Source organism: Carica papaya, chromosome 7 (assembly GCF_054855325.1).
Source record: "Carica papaya isolate Zhongbai chromosome 7, ASM5485532v1, whole genome shotgun sequence".
NCBI lineage: Eukaryota > Viridiplantae > Streptophyta > Magnoliopsida > Brassicales > Caricaceae > Carica > Carica papaya.
In genome coordinates this window covers 21,668,381-21,688,387 of record NC_142315.1, presented here as the reverse complement: position 1 = coordinate 21,688,387, position 20,007 = coordinate 21,668,381, and the positions used below count along the sequence as shown (strand labels likewise).

At 35.6% G+C, this 20,007-nt stretch overlaps 2 protein-coding genes across 15 annotated transcripts; one reads left to right on the top strand and one right to left on the bottom strand.

Moving 5' to 3' along the window:
- The first annotated feature begins 1,218 nt into the window (after positions 1 to 1,218).
- LOC110818557 (uncharacterized) lies at positions 1,219 to 2,210 on the top strand. Its single transcript, XM_022047475.2, has 3 exons — positions 1,219 to 1,373; positions 1,523 to 1,773; positions 1,865 to 2,210. The coding sequence occupies exons 2-3, from the start codon at positions 1,636 to 1,638 to the stop codon at positions 2,006 to 2,008; spliced, it is 282 nt and encodes a 93-aa protein (XP_021903167.1). The 5' UTR covers positions 1,219 to 1,373; positions 1,523 to 1,635; the 3' UTR covers positions 2,009 to 2,210.
- Positions 2,211 to 3,251: 1,041 nt separating this feature from the next.
- LOC110818555 (uncharacterized) lies at positions 3,252 to 7,675 on the bottom strand. 14 transcript variants are annotated; one of them, XM_088207474.1, is made up of 6 exons: positions 7,372 to 7,675; positions 7,155 to 7,229; positions 6,690 to 6,757; positions 4,830 to 6,596; positions 4,482 to 4,608; positions 3,252 to 4,149 (listed from the first exon to the last, which is right to left on the bottom strand). In XM_088207474.1, exons 4-6 carry the CDS (start codon positions 6,591 to 6,593, stop codon positions 3,392 to 3,394), a joined length of 2,649 nt encoding a protein of 882 aa, XP_088063600.1. In that variant the 5' UTR covers positions 6,594 to 6,596; positions 6,690 to 6,757; positions 7,155 to 7,229; positions 7,372 to 7,675; the 3' UTR covers positions 3,252 to 3,391. The 14 variants fall into 14 exon arrangements, with proteins under 14 accessions (XP_088063600.1, XP_021903157.2, XP_021903154.2 ...); XM_022047465.2 differs by having other exon boundaries at positions 4,830 to 6,757; positions 7,151 to 7,229; XM_022047462.2 differs by having other exon boundaries at positions 4,830 to 6,757.
- Positions 7,676 to 20,007: the final 12,332 nt, after the last annotated feature.

Below are 20,007 nucleotides of genomic sequence, written 5' to 3'. Positions count from 1 at the left end.
ATAAAAAATATTTTATATTACATTTTAAATTATTATTGAAATTACTCGGAATTATTTTAATAAAAATAATATTAAATTATGATATAAGTAATAATTGACTTTTAGGAGTGTGGCTACTTAAATAGTTAGTAGTAGCATGTGATGGATTCAAAGAAATCAAATTTTCTGGTTATTATTTTAATATTTTAATTTGATAATTCAAGGTGGCAGGCATTGTTAACGAGCTGTTTCAACGGATATAATTAATACATGCCTTCTCTTACATAATTCTACTGACATAACAAAAAATTTAATTAATTATGCTTGTGTGTTAAGTATTAGTTTATATGTTGTAGTTGATAGCTATGAATCACAAAATTGTATAATTATAGTTTAAACATTAATTTGTGTATATTAAATACTTTTATAATTAAGGTTTAACTGCTTCAATGTTTGTTCGTAATTAATTTGAATATGAAAATTCAAAGCTCCGAAATGTCAGTTTTAACGTGTTGATTCTTCTAGTCTTTGAACGAGAAGTTCATGGAAGCTAACAATTTTAATTGATTTAACAAGTTCTTTATCGGAAAAAAAAAAAAAAAAAAAAAAAATTTGTTTAAGAATTAATTATGAAAAATCTTAAATATACATACACGTGGTCTGGAAGGTTTAATAAGTAATAATTTTATTTTTAAAATTTTTATTATTTAATACTAATGGAGTTTTAATCACATTATATTACTCAGTTAATTAGATAAAACTTTATTGATGTACATAATATTTCCTTACCAAACCGATTAGAATTTATAGAAAAATAGCTAATCATCCTGTTCTATAAAATACAACGGAATTTTGATTACATTTTTTTGGCATTATTTTACCGAAAATAAAAACTAATTAACCTTAAAAATATGCCTACTTTTTCAAAAAGGAAAAAATTGAAACGAATTACCCAATACTATTATTATAATGGGCTAGTGGGCCTATCTTCTGTTTTGATTATATTTAAGTAAACTGCCCTGGTCGCCTGCGTTTTGGTCACCGCCCATTGATTGCACGCCACGTATGAATTGGTTTGATTTCTATATATATTTCCTTTGAATTGATTTTCTCTTTTATACTAGAGCATCGTTTGTAAATTATGGGAGATAGGAATTTTATTTATTTTTAAAGATAATAAATATATAAAAACAAGAAAAGACTCAACGTGTAGGAGATAAGAATAAGAATGGTAATAATTATTACATATCTGCAGGGGGTTGCGAAAACTTATATTATTAAACGGGGGAGTAAAACAAAATGGGCTCAAGGAGGAAGAAGCCGAAAACAGCGTCGAAAAGAGATGAGACTTTTATAAACCAGCTGTCGAGCTTCCTTGTTTTGAGGCGAAAAAGGTAAAACCAGTCATTTCCACATCACCATGTATACGTGTTTGTTAATCTCCTTCTTTATAAAAATGGAGATCACAGATTGATTACAGATGCTTCTCGGCTCCACCCTCCGTGGTTTTTGGTTTTTTCTTACTTCTCTTCGTCATCCACAGGACGACGCCATCAGCTTCAAAAACCTCCCGATAAACATCAACGTATAAACTTAACCAGATAACGTCGCACCTCCTTTTTTTTCCCCTCAGATTCCCAACACAAAAACAGAGAGATGCTGGAAGGGAAAGCAATGATAAAGGAAACAGACATGCCTGAGAAGATGCAGAGCCAAGCCATGGCTTCTGCTTCGCAGGCACTAGATCTCTACGATGTCTCTGATTGCATCTCCATTGCCGCCCACATTAAAAAGGTGAGTATTCAAATTACTTTTGATATTTATAGTTTTCTTATTTATTTAGAAACAAATGGAGGAGGACATGGGTTGATGGGTGGGTTTGCAGGAATTTGACAAGAGATATGGAGGTGGGTGGCAGTGTGTGGTGGGCTCTAATTTTGGTTGCTTCTTCACCCACACGAAGGGGACTTTCGTTTACTTCGCACTTGAGAGACTCAATTTTCTCATCTTCAAGGGATCTTCTTCGTAATTTCGGGAACAAAGAAAACCCAGAAAAACTTGAAAAAGAAAATGGGGGAAAAACCCAGAGGGGATTGGCACGATCAGAATCATGTACTATGCTGTTAGGGTTTATAGTTTTTTTTTTTTTTTTTTTTCTGTATGCGATATTATTAGAGGATTAGTAGTAGTTGAACTTTCAATGTTTAATTATTTCAATCAGAGATTTCTCATGTCGTGATCAGTTCTACAAACTTTACACTATCTGCAACGTTTAACGGTATTTAATTTGTCAAATATATATATATATTTTTTATGGGAGTGTCTGATTACTCATAATCTTGGGGTGAATTTTACGTTTATTATTTTGATTAAAATTCAAACAAAATTCTCATTTCACATTTCTTGCGTCATATTAAAAATGATTATGGGTAATATTTTGATGACATAAAAAATTAGACAGATAAAGTTTAAAATAACAAATAAAAAGGTTGATACAACATATAGATATGAAATTCCAATGAATTAAGTATGAAAAGGAAAGATTCATTGCAAAGCAAGCAACTGTTCACTGCAAGAAAACACTGTTGATTGCGTGATCTTTCAAAACTCATAACAAACATGACTCACGGGCAATTTTAGCGTTGATTATTAGAATCAAGGAATTACCAAGAGGAGAAATAGATAAATTTAAAGTTTCTCTTTTTTTTTTGCTACTGAATATAATGAACATAACCACGTTATAATATAAACAAAAAAAAAATCAACAATAATAAAGAAAACCTTAATATCGGGTTCCTTTTTAACGACAATATGTAAAGAGAGGGTGGGTTCACTGGGTAATGATGCCCAGTTTATAGCAATTAGGACAGAATTAGCTTTAAGCAGGTAATGATGCCATCTTATCCGGTAAGAATCTTCTTCACCTGCACATAAATAATTCATTACGTCGTTTTGTTATTTTATGTAAATTGTTCACCTTCTTTTTCTCTTCTTCATGGCCCAGATTGTTGTTGTTGGTGTTTTTTTTTTTTTTTTTTTTTAATTTATTTTCAAGAAACAAAGTTGAGAGCAAGTTGAACTAGTGACAAAACCAATGATAAACTCAGTAGATAAGCTAAAACAATCACATCTATAGTTCCCATTTTTACATGAGATGCAAGAGGTCAAAACTCATGGAGCCCAATCCGACCATAAGATTTTTAGTTGAGGTGGAAGATACTGAAATGGAGTCTTAAACTGTGATGAGTCTACATATCCTCATCAAACACCAATAACAAAAACTTTCCATTTCTGTTGTATTAACTTAAATCACTTATGTACATGAGATTGCAATAATATCTACTTTTTCAACATGTATATCAGAATGAACATACGATAATTCACATATATACATATATATTTGAAGAGCAAATTATGAGAAAACCTCTTCAATCAACCCACTAAAGATTAGTGTCTCTACTTCTTGTACTACTTGCTCACTATCGTCCAACGAAAATCCGTTCCTCCAACCCATATCCCACATTCCACTGACCAGTCCTCCGCATTTCATGTCTCTTTCCAACATAACATAAAGACTGTCAATGGGATAGCTCTCGCCAGCAAACTTACTATAGCTTTTCAATACTTCAACTCCATTACAAATTTCTTTCAAAAGTTGATCAAGGGAGATAAAGCTTCTGATTTTCCCCTTAAGGTTTTGTAACAATGGATTAAACACTCGCAAATCAGAAAGACTTCTACGTTCAGTAAGTTCGTTAGCACAATCTATGGAGAGCCTCTGCTCAGAAATCAACGAATCATCATTGCAAAATGTTTGTAAGGTTGTAGTACCATTCACACTGATGTCAAAAAGCTCCTTTGCATGACTAAAAAAAGCTGGAGCACTCAAAAGCAACGCTTCTAGACTGGTTTCAGTGTTGAAGTCTTTGTTATCTGCTTCAGAAAGACAGTGGTTGCCTACTTGTTCGACAGTTTTAAGGTCCTCATTTTCAGATTTTATCAGCATATCATCACTAATACAGATTTCACCAGTTTTATGATCCTCCTCATCTTCAGAGTTCAGCAGCATATCATGGAAAATAAAGCCTTCACCAGTTTTGGGATCCTCCTCGATTTCAGAGTTCAGAAGCATAGTATCACAAACAGAGCTTTCACTGTTGCTGCCACATTCTACAATGAATGAAAACAGAAAGTCACGTAAGTACACATTCTGCATTGAACCATAAGTTATATTTTCCAAATTAAGAACCATAGTCCCAAAACAGTGTACTAATATGTTATTACCACAATCTTGCAAGAGATTGATTATTCTTCCTCACCACAATACACTAATTTTCTCTATGTGAGCACCCAGGGAAGTAGAGAGTGCAGGCATGACATACTTGGGTCCCTCTAATGTCGCAAGTTCCACAAAGACAATTTTTTATTCAGATAAGCTAGATATGGAGTTAATTAATAGAGTATGGTTACACTATAACTAATAAGGAACCTAATGACCCTACCTCCAATCAGAACTTCAGATGAATATGTATCTTCCTTTGGATGGTCTACGGGTGAGCAGTTCACAAGCAAAGAGTCATTTTCAATCACAAGACCAATGATATTCTCGTCTTCTTTGCATTTCTCAGCCTGCACGATAGACTGAATCAATTTTCACAAGTCCACAAATATCCTTAATTGCAGACTAATGATTGTTTCAAAATCATGTGTTTTTCTGTTTTATTCTCTTATTTTCGGCATTCCATTTGGAAAAGCCAGAACAAGATGAACATAGACATGAAAAACAAGTATATAAGCAGAAATGGAGGTAGTTTGACTACATCAAGGATCACAGCCATGGTGAGACTCACAATTACTTCAGTTGCAGGGGGCTCACTTGCTGGCTTTTCTTTCTTCACCAGTCGTCTCTTTCCACCATTAGAACCATTGACCCGAATTTGTGTTGCGCAATTTGACATGTTGCTCGAGGTAGAACTTCGTTCTCGGGGAATTTGTTTTGTCGCACAAATTGATCCACTTTCTGGTATTTTGGTCCTTGCAGGGGTCACCTTGACTTGATCTTGAATTCTAGGTACGTTTTTAGCTCTTGCAGCACCCTTTTCAATTGGCATTTTGCGAGTGACTGCTGCATTCACGCTCTGGTGAAATGCTTCTCTTCTCTGTGGTTGGGGAGATACCATATCTTTCATCCTACCGGAAGCCTTCTTAGCATTGCTATCTTTTTCTTCTGGTCTAGTATATACATCCTTGTGATGTTTCACTCCTTCCTGACTATGTTTCTTTATTGGAATCTCTTCTGCTTCCTTTTTCCTTCCCGGGTTTTTGGAATTTATAGAACCTTTCTTGTGGGCAAGGTTTTTAGAGGGAACTTGCTCTTTCGCTTTTGGTTTCTTGGACATCATTTTTACGTCTAGGACTTCCTCTTTCTGAAAAGAGGATTCATTTTGTGCATCTGATTCCAGGTGTGGGACATATAGGGGTTTTATAAGTACAATAGGTGGGTTATCATCGCTCAATAATTTCTGCCTAGGATACGAATCATCCAACTGAGATAGCTGTGATTTTATGCGTTTGACAGAATTGCTTCTGAGAAGTCCTTTAAATTGCATGGTATCAAGAATCTCCTTTAGTTTCCTGTGTCCATGATCTTCTGCTTGAACTACCAATGAAGGCTTCTTGAACATTGGCCTATCAATGTCAAACATAGACCTCCGCTGATTGGGAATCTTCTCACTTTCTGACTGTTTTTGGGTAGTTCTCTGTAATGGTTTTGAGGGGAATTCTTCTAGACCCATAAGCTTGGCAATCAAATTTGGGCTTTTCACCTTCATTGGTGGAGTTGCTGATGATACAGATGATTCGGTAGAACTGTAATGTAAGGGTTCAAAAATTGAAGATTGACTTGAGCTCGAGCTTGTGAATGGGATTTTAAAAGCTACGTCCGAGTTCCTTTGACGAAAGAGATTCTTCTCTTGTGTGATTGAGTTAGGCAATAGATTTTGCTTAACAAAGCTCTCTTTGATCACTCTCCTGAGCTCTTCATAACAATCCCTTGATGACCCATCCGTTGAAAGCCGTGGTTTTTGAAAGCCATTCTGATGATCTCCTAATTGATCTGACCTTTCAGTCCCCACTTCGGAAACTGTTCCTCTTTCAGACTTTCCCTTCTGTTTCTTCTTCAACTTTGCCATATAACGTGATGCTTCTTGCAGTTTACCAAGCATGACTAAGGAGTCTTGGAGATCAAGAGCTCCTTTCAACAGATCTTTTGCAATATCTTTAGAATGGCCATCATAACTCAGGCCCTTAGACCATGAGTCAATCATCTCATTCAGTTTTCGAGCTTCTCTAGACACCTCCATGAGCTGCAAAGATGATGGACTACTCTGAAAATCGTCAGTACTCCCCTTAAGGGCTCTTTTCTCTTTCTCTACCTTATGTGCCAAAGATGTCTTTGACTTTGAGTCGTTTGGTTTTTGGCTTTCGATTTTCTTTTCAATTGTCCCAGAACCTCTTTTGGATATTCTAATGGTTCCACATTCAACGACTCCTTTTGGATCATCACATGTGAGAAATGATCTGTAGACAACTGACTTCAGACTTTCTTGAGGCATATTCTGTGACCAAGTAATAACGTTGAAAAGTTCAGATGATGTTGACTTGAAAAACCAGATCCACCATTAACATTTCAATTCTTGTAAAATACATACGTGGGGGCTTGGATATTCTAATTTTTCAAGAATCGCCTGCAACAGATGAAAATTTCACTTGTTTGGTTCTGTCTCATTGAAAATGACAAACAAAAGAAAATAATCAGTTGCAGCCACAAAAAAACGAAAAAAGCCAAAGAGAATAAACAATAATTAGATACTTAGATCATCCTGTATGTGAGGTTTCAAACATGAACATATACAGGCTGTTTTTGAAAAATATTCAGTCCTAGATTCTCAGAAATCCCTTATTCAACCATAAATCCAGAGACATGCAGTAGCAAAATAAAGAAGGGTTAAACTTTCACAATTCAGAGGCATGTACAACAATCATATTAAAAGCAAAAATAATAAAGAAACCATAATTTGACCATAAAAGCATATAAAAACATGTTGTTTTCTTCTTTTGCATACAAATGACAACTCAACAAACCAGAGGGAAGAAAACGATAAAACGCAACTGACTTCCAAGTTGTTCTTCCTCAGCATTGAACAACCCAGTTCTCCCTCTTTCTCCCCCTACTCAAAACGCAAATCATACTGCACAAACAGAACATTAATACAAAATGAAGGGCAAACAAAAAAAAAGGGAAAACGAGATGAGATGATGCATGTAAAAAACAATCACTGAAGAAGATGAGACAAGGAACAGAATCTATGAACAGTTGCAGAGAATCCGTACCAGCAAGTGAGCTAGCTGTGAGTCAGATCCAGAAAAGAATTAACTAAAACCAGTCGGTGCATTGACTTTGCGATGGAGCCGGCGGATATCTTCTTTGTTGAAAGGTAAGAAAGTTTCAAGGAGGATTTATTTTTGGGGCGGGGGGGGGGGGGGTTGATTATTGTTACTTTTTAAGGAACAATGAAGCCATTAAAAAAAAAAAAAAAAAGGATTAAGATTTAAGAGGTGTATGATTTGATGATAGGGAATCGTAGGCGTGTTGCAGAAGACGGTAGTTAAGAGAAGTGAAAAGCAGGAGGGAGGGGAGGTACAAAGCCACAAAAATGGAAAAGTGGAAACTGTAGAGAAAACCACCATCATTCATCACTTCACGGTAGTTTCTTATTTTTTTTTACCTTCTCCATTTTTTTAATGAGAAAAAATGTACAATGTCTATCAATTAGATATGGGCAAAAAAAAAAAATTCCTTTTTCGAATTAAATTTTTTTTGTTTATATGATATTTAACTTTATAAATTAATTAAGATAAACTGCAACAGATGTAATTTCAGGCTTTGACAATTCAAACATTGTCTAATATTAACTCTATAATTTATAGGAGTGATTAATTTGAATTTGATTTTTGGACCTACTAAAATTTTGAATGTAGCAAATTGAAAACACATGCTCATCAAATTATTTATAACTATTTTATTTTAAAAAATCAAATATTAAAATAGCCCAACGAAAAGTCAAACTTTTCAACTAACCCTTTTTTTGCATTATTTAATTATGTTTGCAATAAATTTTATGGAAATTAAAAGATTTTTTGAAAAATTATGGAATATATTTATAAAATTTATATTTTTAATTAAAAATTATAAATTAACTCTATACGAAATTTCATGTAAAGTTAAGATAACAAATTTTAAATTTTTAATAAAAGTTTAAATATATGATTATAATTTTATGTAAAATTAATTTTATAAAAAAACAAAATAAAAGTGAGGAAATAGTGTTTAAATAAGATATGGTTTTGAAATTAAATATATGAGACAATGTTGTCTATTAAGTTTAGAAGAAATAAATATAAACATAATTAGTTTTGTAGAATCATAATTGTACATCAATGTCAGAAAATCACTTTCTTTTTTTTTTTTTTTATCGTGTGCAATTTTTTATTTGGATTCATCATTACTTTTTATTTATTGGTTATAAATTTAAAATTATTTACAAATTACTTTTTATCGTGTGGTAACAAAGTTAATTTAAAATTACGTGCAGTTTTAGTTCGTAAATTCGAGAGTAGAGAATTCATTACGTGTGGACGAAATGGTAGTAATCTCATTTTATATTAACTAATTAAAAGTTGACATTCATTCTATTATGAAATAATAAATCCAGATCAAATTAACCATGACTAGAGTAACCGGGTTCTCCTCTTTTATTGATTATATAATAATAAATTATATTATTGATTCCATTTTAGAGTTAATCCCTTTTAATATAACTTTATATATTTTATGTATATCAATAACAATATAGATAATACAATATCCTAATAATAATTAATTAAGAACTCAAAATTTTACTCTCGTAAAATAATATATTATTTAAATGATAATTCATCTCGTAGAGGAATAACTATTGTCTACTCTTCGAGTGAATAGATATGGCTTCTTCCCATGATACAAAAACATGAGTTTACCCTCGGTGAGTACATGATAATCTTTTTTTTTTTTTGTGATAAATAATGCAAATATCTATCCTATAATAATTTGTGAAAAAAAAAAACGAAAATGTAAAAATCCATCAATTAATGAATTTAAAGTTTGAGAATCCATCTTTGATGGTGTGAAAGCCCAACTCTCAGTAGTAAATTACAAGAAATTCTAACATGTAAATACTATTTGATTTATATTTTTATTAAATTTTTAAAAAATTATATAATTTTATGTGATATTAAAAATAATAGAAAACAAACAGATAAAACCTATATAAATATATTGTAACATGCAAAAAATATTAATTCCTAATCCCACATATAATATAATAAATCTTTTGAAGTTAAAAAATATGTAAGAATGGCTTAAAAAAATTTGTATATTAACTAGGAGTAAAGTTCGTTGAGATTAAATTAAAAATAAAATGATATTTTTGTTTTCTTTAATGTAATAAAATATAAATTCAACAAAATTTTAAAATTAAAATATGATTAAATATAAAAATATTAGTTTTTTAGAAGTAAAAAATTATTCTCCAACTTTTTGTGTATTAAATGATAATAATAATATAAATATTTTATATAGGATAATATAAAAACATAAATTCGCAAAAGGGTTGCAAGAGCTGTTTTGTTTTTTCGATAATGACTCATTGAGAGAAATTTAAAGTTGTCTTTTGTTCTCAGCACATTTGGATGGACGAAATTACATCATAATTAAAAAAGAAAAGTGGAAGACTTGAAATTAGAATATCAAATTTTAATATCATATAATAATAAAAACTTTTTTATTGTGGAAATTATATTAAATATATAGAAAACTCCTATTTGTATAAGCAAGATAATAAATTTTATACAGAAAATAATGTGTATATATATACATATATTATGTTCATGAATTCTAATGCATAAAATATACATCTGTTAACAAAATATACAAGTAACGTAAATGTTGACATGAGTTGTAAATTATATATTAAATTAGTACCGTACATTGTTATATTAATTACAAAATTATTAGATTAGTGCTATAAATTAGTTATATAAATTATTATATTAGTATCACAATTATAAGAACTTGATTAACTGAATTTTTGTGTAATAATTTCTATTTTTTTTTGTGATATAATTATATCTATATATTACCTTTGGAAAGAGAAGAAAAATCATCATTGAATTATTTACAAACTCTATTGTCTCACATGGTATCAGAGTATTCTTCCTAAAGGACCTCTTGAATCAAATCTCGTATTTCTTTTTGTAAAATTAAATGGATGAACTAACTCCCTTCCTACCCAACAACCAAACACCACCAATTGTCATCCACCAAGATAACTCTACATTTCCTATCAGTACCATATTAGATGAAACAAACTATTAATTATGGTCTCAATTTATGGAGATGCACATTGGTGCTCGAAATAAAGCTGGTTATCTTACTGGAGAAACGAAAAAGCCTGTACTTGAAAACTCCAATTATAAAACATGGGTCACCGAAAATCAGAAAATAAAGAGTTAACTTTTTGACTCAATGAGTCCATCCTTCATGCAGTAATTTATTCACCTTCCCACAACCAAAAAAATATGAGAAGTTGTATCGAGAACTTTTTATGATGGATCAGATGAAACTCGTCTATTTGAGTTAAACAAGAAGACATTTTCTACCACATAAAATGGTAGATGATTGTTTATTTACTATAATGAACTTGTTGCTATTTTTCAGAAAATTGATCATAGGACTGCCTCTCAAGAAGGAACAATCGAAGGAGTTGTCTAGTTGCATTCTACAATGGCTAGACTTCGAGTTCATATTTTTTTTAAATGGACTTGATTCTGAGTTTGATCAAGTTCGTGGAGAAATCTTGTGAAAATATCCAAAACTGGGTTTAGAGAGTGCATATGCATATGTAAGAAAAGACTACCAACAACGACAAATAATGGGAGGTTCTCGAGTGATCTCAGAAAGCTCAGCCATGCTTGTCAACCAAAAATTGCATGGATCATCCTCGAAATAAGCAAAAACTCGAAATAATTAATTTATTAGAAAGTCCAACAATTTTATATGGAACCATTGTGGTGAAACAGGTCATTTTAAACCATGATGCTATAAAATTGTTGGTTATCCTGAACGGTGGGATTTCTCAAAGAAACCACAAAAAAAGATTGCAGAAAAAACTATGATGACATCGTCTAAGGAAGTTGAATGTAATACGAAGGATAATTTGCAACTTATCGTAAATGTTGATCATCCATGTATTATTAATCAAGCAAATGTTGCTCACCTAGATATTATTAATCAAACAAATGTTTTTTTTTTTGCAACTTCTAAGAATACAACTTGGATTACTGATACAGGTGCATATTATCACATGATTAGAGACTTAGGGCCAGTTACAATTTGTTCACTCATCTTCTTAATCCGTTATACGTACAACTAATAGAAGTACAACACTTATTACTCGAGAAGGATCTACTATTTTGTCTAATATACTCACCTTGGATGCAGTTCTTATTGTCTCATATCTTGAATATAATTTTTTATCTATGAGCTAAATTACCTTATCTTTTGATTGCACAGTAACTTTTTGGCCTTCTTTTTGTGTACTTTAAGATATTTTGATCCGAAAGATTCTTGGTTATGGTGTTAAACGAGGTAAACTCTACTACTTGGAATTAATAGAAAATGGAGAACAAAAAGTTAATCGTGCATGTCAAACTAGTAGTGAAGAAAAAACTCAAAAAACTATATAGTTATGGCATAAAAGATTGAGGCATCTTTTTTTTAGATATCTTCAAAAATTACAACCATATTTATTTTTAAACTTGGATATTTCTGATTTTCATTGTAATATTTTTGAACTGGCTAAAAGTCATCGTATTCCTTACTTACTTAGTATGAATAAATGTTCTGAACCTTTTGTTGTCATACACTTTGATATTTGGTTCCCTACAAAGGTTCTTTCTCTATCTAAAGCTTTATATTTTATTACATTCATTGACGAATGTACTAGAATGACTTGGGTGTCTTTGCTCGAGAGAAAAAGTGATGTTTTCACAGCCTTTTAAACATCATAGTTTGGTGGAAACTCAATATCAACGCTAGATTCATGTTTGGCAATTTGACAATACAAAAGAGCTTGTTGATGCAAAATTTAAAAATTTTCTAAGCCAAAAAGGTATTCGACATCATACCTCTTGAACATATACTCCGCAACAAAATGGGTTGGCAGAGAGAAAAAATAGGCAGATAATGGAGGGAGTTCGTGCATCACTTTTTGGTATGAACATGCCTCGGTTCTATTGGGGTGAGGCTGTAAAATCTGCTACTTATTTAATCAATTGGACACCTTCTGGAGTATTGAATTTTTAAACACCACAACAAAAGATGAAATCGTTTTTCTCCATTCCATATGTTCCAAATCTTGAACCAAGAGTTTTTAAATGTATTGTCTATATTCACATTCCTAAGAATCTCATAAATAAACTTGATCCGTGTGCAAAAAGATGTGTTTTTATTGGTTATTCTAATTTTCAGAAAGGATATCGGTGTTATGACCTTCAAAATCAGAAATTACATGTGACCTTGGATGCTTCTTTTCATGAGGTAGAACCTTATTACTTAGGGGGAGTTCATGCACATTCTCTTCAGGGGGAGAAATCTGATGAAGAAAACGTGTTACAAAAAAATGGCAGTAAAGGAGATGAAGATGTTTTTCTTAAGGTAGAAAAGATGCATGAAAATGTTGAGAGAAGTAGTCAAAAAAATTTAGTAGAGAATGATAACGAACTGATGGTTCATTTTGAAAATATGTCAAAATTGCCAGTAGTTACAGATTTTCCTTTAATAACACCATTAACCAAAGAATCAACTCAGACTATCTAGAATACCTCACCTCAGGTAATTTCAAATCCTATATCTAATGAAACAAATATTTCTTATGAATTTATGATTCCTAGATATCCACAAAAATCTAATAAAGATGTTCCAAAGAAGCAATACGAACCTGATCCTAAAGCCAAAGTTAAATATCCTATTAACAATTATGTCTCTACTTATAAGTTGTCTGAGTCATATGCACTTACTATTAATCAATTATCCAAAGTTTCTATTCCTAGTAGTGTGCAGGATGTATTGCAGCATCCAAAGTGGAAAAAAGCAATGAACGAGGAGATAGAGGCTTTGCAGAAAAATTCCACATGGGAACTAGTTCCATTACCCAACGAAAAAAAGATTATTAGGTGTAGATGGGTATACACAGTGAAACTTAAAGCAGATGGAAGTATCGATTAATATAAGGAGAGACTAGTTGCAAAGGGGTATACGCAGAAGTAGGGGGTGGATTACCAAGAGGCGTTTGCACCAATAGCTAAACTGAATACAATTCGCATTCTCTTGTCTATAGTAGCAAATTGAGACTGGCCTTTGCAATAATTTGATGTTAAGAACGCGTTCCTTAATGGAAACTTAAAAGAGGATGTTTATATGGAACTGCCACCAGGATGTATACAAAATTCTTTAAGCAAAAATAAAGTAAGTAAATTAAAGAAGTCGTTGTATGGGCTTAAGTAGTCACCAAGAACATGGTTTGGAAGGTTTTCTGCAACAATAAAAGCTTTTGGTTAAAGGCAAAGTAATTTAGATCATACTTTATTTATAAAGCATAAAGATGGGAAAGTAACAACTTTAATTGTGTACATTGATAATACGGTCTTAACAGGAGATGATTCTTGAGAAATGAAGTTATTATAAGAATATTTGGCTACTAAATTCGAAATAAAGGATCTGGGACAACTTAAATACTTCTTAGGTATTGAAATAGCCAGATCGAAACACGAGATTTCCCTTTCACAACAAAAGTATGTGCTGGATCTTTTGACTAAGACTAGAATGCTTCCTTGTAAGCCAGTAGACACGCCCATGGAAATGAATCACAAGCTTGAAATTTTTTCAAACTAGGCTTTAACAAACATTGGTCAGTATCAATGACTGGTTGGGAGATTAATTTATTTGACACACAAGGCCAGTAGCCTATGCTGGAAGTGTTGTGAGCCAATTCATGCATGCACCAAGCAAAGATTATTTAAATGCAATGTACCGAATCTTGAGATACTTAAAGGGTACTCCTAATAGAGGTTTATTATTTTCAAAAAATGGCTCCTCAACAATTGAAGAATACACAGATGCTGATTGTGTCACGGACCATACTCTGTCTTATAGGGTAATGAACGGAGCATACTTTTTTAAATCATGTAGACTCTAGTTAAGTAAAATAACTTAACTTTATTAATAATTAAATAGTCGCAGAAGTGTTACATCACTTAAATATAAAATATAAATATATGTATGAGACTGTAAATTTTCTTATTTACATTACTAAATAAAAGTACGAAATAGTAACCTCAACATCAAAGTCTAGACTCCAGAAATTTCCTCCGTATCACCGCTCACTCTGCAGTGGTATCTTCAGTATCTGGAGAGTGATAGGGGGTGAGATAAATATATCAATAAGCAATATTATGAAATCATAATATAGTACATGCAATATATAGTTTCTTTACATACAACAGAACATATATCATATAATCTTTTCAAAATATATACGAATTAGAAGACGAAAACACAAACCCGAAAATATATTCATGTTATATACTTTATCACTATTATGGAGGATCAATCAGTTACCATACATTATGCGTAGGCACAGATACTTATCACTGGTTCTCCATGTACCCAAACACAGAACGATATACATGAGTACCTTGAAACATTGTTACCCCCCAAACACGAAACGGTTAGGGCATACAGATTAGATTATTCCCCGTACACCCGAACAAGGAACGATTAAGGTACACATTTATCGTAATGACTAGAAAAAAAAAAGAAAAAAAATATATATATAAAAAAATAGAAAACGACATCGTTTTAAAGAGGGAAAAAATGACGTTGTTTTGAAAGGGGAAAAACGACGTCGTATTGGGATGGAGGAAAACGACATCGTTTTGAGTAAGCTAGTAGGGTATAAAGGGAGAAGAGGAAAGAAAAAAAAAGAGAAAAGGAGGGAAAGAAGAGAGCGGAGAAGAAGAAGGGAAGGAAAGTTCCAGAAGGAGAGAGGAGAGGGTCGGAGCGGAGGGGAGCGAGAAGGGAGAGGGAAAGAGGCCGTGGACGGACGACGATACCGGCAGAAGGAAGGAAGATGGAAACGGGAGGTACGGTGAAAATTTCAGTTACTTTGGTATGGTGTGAGTTGTGAATTTTTTACAGGTTGCGGAGTCCGTAGTTGGTGTGACGGAGCTGAGAGGTGGAGGTAGGTGGTAGAGTGTGGGATTATTCCGCACGTTCGCGGAGGAGGCCGGGGGAAGCGAAAGTATGGCGATGTTTGGGGCGTACGGGGAACCGTGGGGGAAAATGGAGGTTGTGCGTGTAGTACAGAGGGAGGACCAATGGGAGGATGAGTGAGTGAGCAATCTAGTGAGTGTGAGGGGGGGGGGAACCCGAGATGACAGAAAGAGGTGTGTGCGTGGGTGGAGGCGCGGAGGGAGTCGTGAGCAAAAGGCGACGTATTCAGTGAACGTACAGTGGAAGGGGTGAGTGTACGGATTGAGACGGTGCGAGTCGAGAGGTTTTTAACCGCCCTAGGGAAGCAAAAGTATAGAGGAAGCGGGAGGAGGCAGAAGGATAGGGAAAGTAAAGCGTGAGGGCGGTGGGTGAGAGAAGAGTATTGGATGGTACGGTGGAGAGGACTAGGATATAGGAACCAGGGATTGATGGGGTACGGATGAGGGAAGAGGTGTAATATAACAGTAGGGGGAGGTAAGTTAGGGGGGGGGGAGAGTGTAGTTGCTTGGGATTATAATGGTGCAAGGGTAGATGGTAGCGTGCGGTTTAGGATGGGAGATTAGGAGCACGTTGGTGAGGTGTAGTGTGAGTCGCCGATGTTGGTGACGTGAGATGATGAGACCTGTGTGTGCGCGTGGCCTATTAAGGTCGAGAGGTGGAGGAGAGAGTATGAGTCACCGGTGTTGGTGACGTGAGGTGATGATACCTGTGTGTGTGTGTGGTCTAATTAGGTCGAGAGGTAGAGGAGAGAGTATGAGTCGCCGGTGTTGGTGACGTGAGGTGATAATACTTGTGTGTGTGCGTGGCCTAACGAGGTCGAGAGTTGGAGGAGTGAGTATGAGTCGCCGATGTTGGTGATGTGAGATGATGGTACTTGTGTGTGTGCGTGGCCTATTTAGGTCGAGAGGTGGAGGAGTGAATGTGGGTCGCCGATATTGGTGACATGAAATGAAGGTACTTGTGTGTGTGTGTGGCCTCATGAGGTCGAGCGGTGGAGGAGAGAGTATAAGTCGCCGAGGTTGGTGACGTGAGCTAATGGATTGTTGTTGTGTGTGTGCTATTGATTGCCCAAATTGTTCCTTTGGGGTAGGATCTTGATGGCTAGTTGTAGGGGGGTGTTATGATTTGTTTTGGGTTGGGTAGGATAACTGCATATAGACATTTCTGAATTTCTTGTCACTGCATACTGCACCTACAACTTGATTTTTATCGTATTGAGTTATGTGAACTCACTTATCATCATTTACAGATAGAGTAAGAACGGAGCCGGGATCTGAGCTGCTGGTAACGGAGCCCAGTCTGTAGTGCCATAGGGCACAAGTTTTATTTGTGGCATAAAGTAGTTTGTAAAAGGTGTCTTAGTATGGGTATTGAATTTATGGAAATGTATGATAATGTGTTGCCATGTGATGTAGAGGTGGAGGTGTATGTACAATTGATTTGGAATAATGAATGTGGACAAGTTTCTCTTATGTATAATTGGAATGACATGGGATTTGCGTGTCGAGTCGTAGGAATGCTTTATCTTATGCCATTAGGAGGAAGAAAAAAAAAACGGGGTGTTACAGTTGGTATCAGAGCAAACTAAGAATACCTACTAACTGGTATAACTATCCTGCAGGTGGATCAAGGGAGGTGACGAAGAAAGGACGGGGCCGACCCCGTCGCGGAGCTGTCCCGGGGCTGCGGGACTCACCGGGAGTTCCGCAACGAGCACCAGGGTGTCACCAGGTACCACTCACAGCATTTCACGGGCCATCCCCGTATCATGCAGTGCCCCCTCCCACACAACCGAGGCCCGCTCCTGGCCCAGCAGTAAACCAGGCGGGACCGCCTGGCGTACAACAAGAAGACTTTAACCGACTTTGCAGGGTAGTTGAGAGTCTGGCCACGATGATCAGAGATAGAGAACTATGGGCAGAGGCAGCCTCGGTCCCACAACCGGGGGTTCATCAGGGTGTGGTGGATACCAGCAATATTGAGAAATATTGAAGGTTAAACCCTCCTGCTTTCAATGGGGGTACTGATCCATTGGTGGCGGAAGACTGGATAAAGGAAACTAAAAAATTATTCGAAGTGATCACCGTGACCACCGAACAGAAGGTTTAACTAGCCACATTCATGTTTAGAGGGTCCGCCGAGCGTTGGTGGAAATTAAAAAGGAGAGCTCTAATTCCCTCAGTCACTTGGGAAGTATTTCTGGAAGCTTTCAATGCAGAGTATTTCCCGGATTTCTTGAGGCAACGAAAGGAAACAGAGTTTGTCGAACTGAGACAAGGAAGGTTATCAATGGTGGAATATGCTGAGAGGTACATAGATTTGGGGCAGTTTGCGCCCGAGGTGATGATGAATGAGGCCAAGAAGGCCCGCAGGTTTGAAAAAGGATTACGGTCGGAACTGTACCGTCAGGTGGCTGTGTTTGCATTACCCTCATATCAGATGGTGTTAGAAAAGGCACAGTTAATGGAGGCACTGTATAAAGAACAAGTTGAGAACAGTAAAGGGGAGTCCAGTTATAGACGTCCACCATCCCCCTCCGGCCAAACAGAGAAAAGGCAGAGGATGGCACCAGATTTCGCCCCAAGTCATCAGGTATCCCGGAGTAAACCAAACTGCGTGCAATGCGGTAGAAATCACGGGGATTGGCCATGTATAAGCGGCGGTCGGGGCTATTATCGGTGCGGGAACACTCAACATTTTGTGCCTGATTGCCCGTTGCCAAAGGAGCTGGGTAAACCGTGGGTTCAAGGATGGGTGTTTGCCATGACAGCGCCAGAGGCAGCCGCCACTTCCGAAATAATACAAGGTATACTTTACATTTCAGATATTCCTGCTAAAGTACTAATTGACCCTGGTGCCACACATTCATTTGTATCGCCTATGTTTGCATCTAGGATAGGCATAGAACCTCGGGTGTTAGATCGTGTGTTAGTAATATCTACGCCAACTAATGGCCCTTTATGTACTGATGTAATGTTTAATTCCTGTAGGGTAGATGTAGAGGGGACGAAGTTAAAAGTAGATCTAATTTTGCTAGACATTAAAGATTTTGATGTAATACTGGGAATGGATTGGCTTGCGGCCCAACATGCCCATGTAGACTGTTTTCGTAAGAGGGTAGTGTTTAAGATGCCTAACGAGGAACCTTTTTCTGTATGGAAAAAAGAAAAATCTCAATGAATAAATGAGTTTTATATTAAAATGTGCTAGAAGGAATATGTATATGGATTACAATTTTGTATATGTCTTGATAGGTAACGAGGGTAAGAGACTTACACTCCAAGAGATACCAGTGGTAAGAGATTTTCCAAACGTGTTTCCAGACGACCTTCCAGGATTGCCACCCAATAGAGAGGTCGAATTCACTATCGAACTCCAGCCCGGCACCCAACCAATCTCCAAAGTTCCATACAGGATGGCAAGATCAGAACTAATAGAGTTAAGTAGACAGTTACAAGAGTTACTGGATAAAAAATTTATTCGGCCGAACGTATCACCATGGGGAGCCCCGGTATTGTTTGTTAAGAAAAAGGATGGAACTACGCGAATGTGCATTGATTATAGAGACCTGAACCAAGTGACAATAAAGAATAAGTATCCGTTACTTAGGATCGACGATTTATTTGATCAATTGTAAGGGGCACAAGTGTTTTCAAAAATAGATTTGCGTTCGGGGTATCATCAGCTACGGGTAAGAGCCGAAGACATTGCTAAGACAGCATTTCGCACCAGGTATGGTCACTATGAATTTTTAGTGATGCCTTTTGGACTAACGAATGCTCCTGCAGTGTTTATGGATTTGATGAACCGGGTGTTTCGACCCCTGCTGGATCGCTATGTCATTGTCTTTATAGATGACATATTGATTTACTCAAGGGACTCGGGAGAACATGCAGAACATCTAACTACGGTGCTAGGGATGCTTCAGAAAGCTAAACTGTATGCAAAGCTTAGTAAGTGTGAGTTTGGTTGGATCAAATTACCTTCTTGGGCCATATTGTGTCGAGAGATGGGGTATCAGTAGACCCAACGAAAATAGAAGTAGTGGTAAAGTGCGAAAGGCCAAAGACTGTCACAGAGATCAGGAGTTTTCTGGGTTTGGCAGGATATTACTGCCGGTTTGTGCGAGGGTTTTCTAGTATTACAGCACCTCTTACCAAGCTGACAAAAAAGAATGTGAAGTTCGAATGGAATGAAAAGTGTGAGGGTAGCTTTCAGGAATTGAAACATAGACTGATTACTACTCCAATATTGGCCATTCCATCGGGAGAGGGTAATTTTGCAGTGTATAGCGACGCATCTCATGTTGGGTTAAGCTGTGTATTAATGCAACAGGGGAAGGTTTTAGCGTATGGGTCGCGACAATTGAGGACACACAAAAAGAATTATCCAATACACGATTTGGAACTAGCTGCAGTGGTCTACGCTTTAAAACTGTGGCGACATTACTTATACGGGGAAACATTTGAAATTTACACAGATCACAAAAGTTTACAGTACTTGTTCACACAGTGGGAATTGAATATGCGGCAGAGGAGATGGATGGATCTGTTGAAAGATTTTGATTGCAGAATCAGGTACCACCCCGGACGGGAAAA

Excerpts from the sequence above, each read along its gene's own strand:
- LOC110818555 (XM_022047465.2), bottom strand. The coding sequence starts at position 6,593 with ATGCCTCAAGAAAGTCTGAAGTCAGTTGTCTACAGATCATTTCTCACA. Across the intron at positions 4,609-4,829 it reads CCCCTGCAACTGAAGTAATT|GCTGAGAAATGCAAAGAAGA; the intron begins GTGAGTCTCACC and ends TCTATCGTGCAG. Across the intron at positions 4,150-4,481 it reads ATCTGAAGTTCTGATTGGAG|AATGTGGCAGCAACAGTGAA; the intron begins GTAGGGTCATTA and ends CATTCATTGTAG.
- LOC110818557 (XM_022047475.2), top strand. The coding sequence starts at position 1,636 with ATGCTGGAAGGGAAAGCAATGATAAAGGAAACAGACATGCCTGAGAAG. Across the intron at positions 1,774-1,864 it reads TTGCCGCCCACATTAAAAAG|GAATTTGACAAGAGATATGG; the intron begins GTGAGTATTCAA and ends GTGGGTTTGCAG.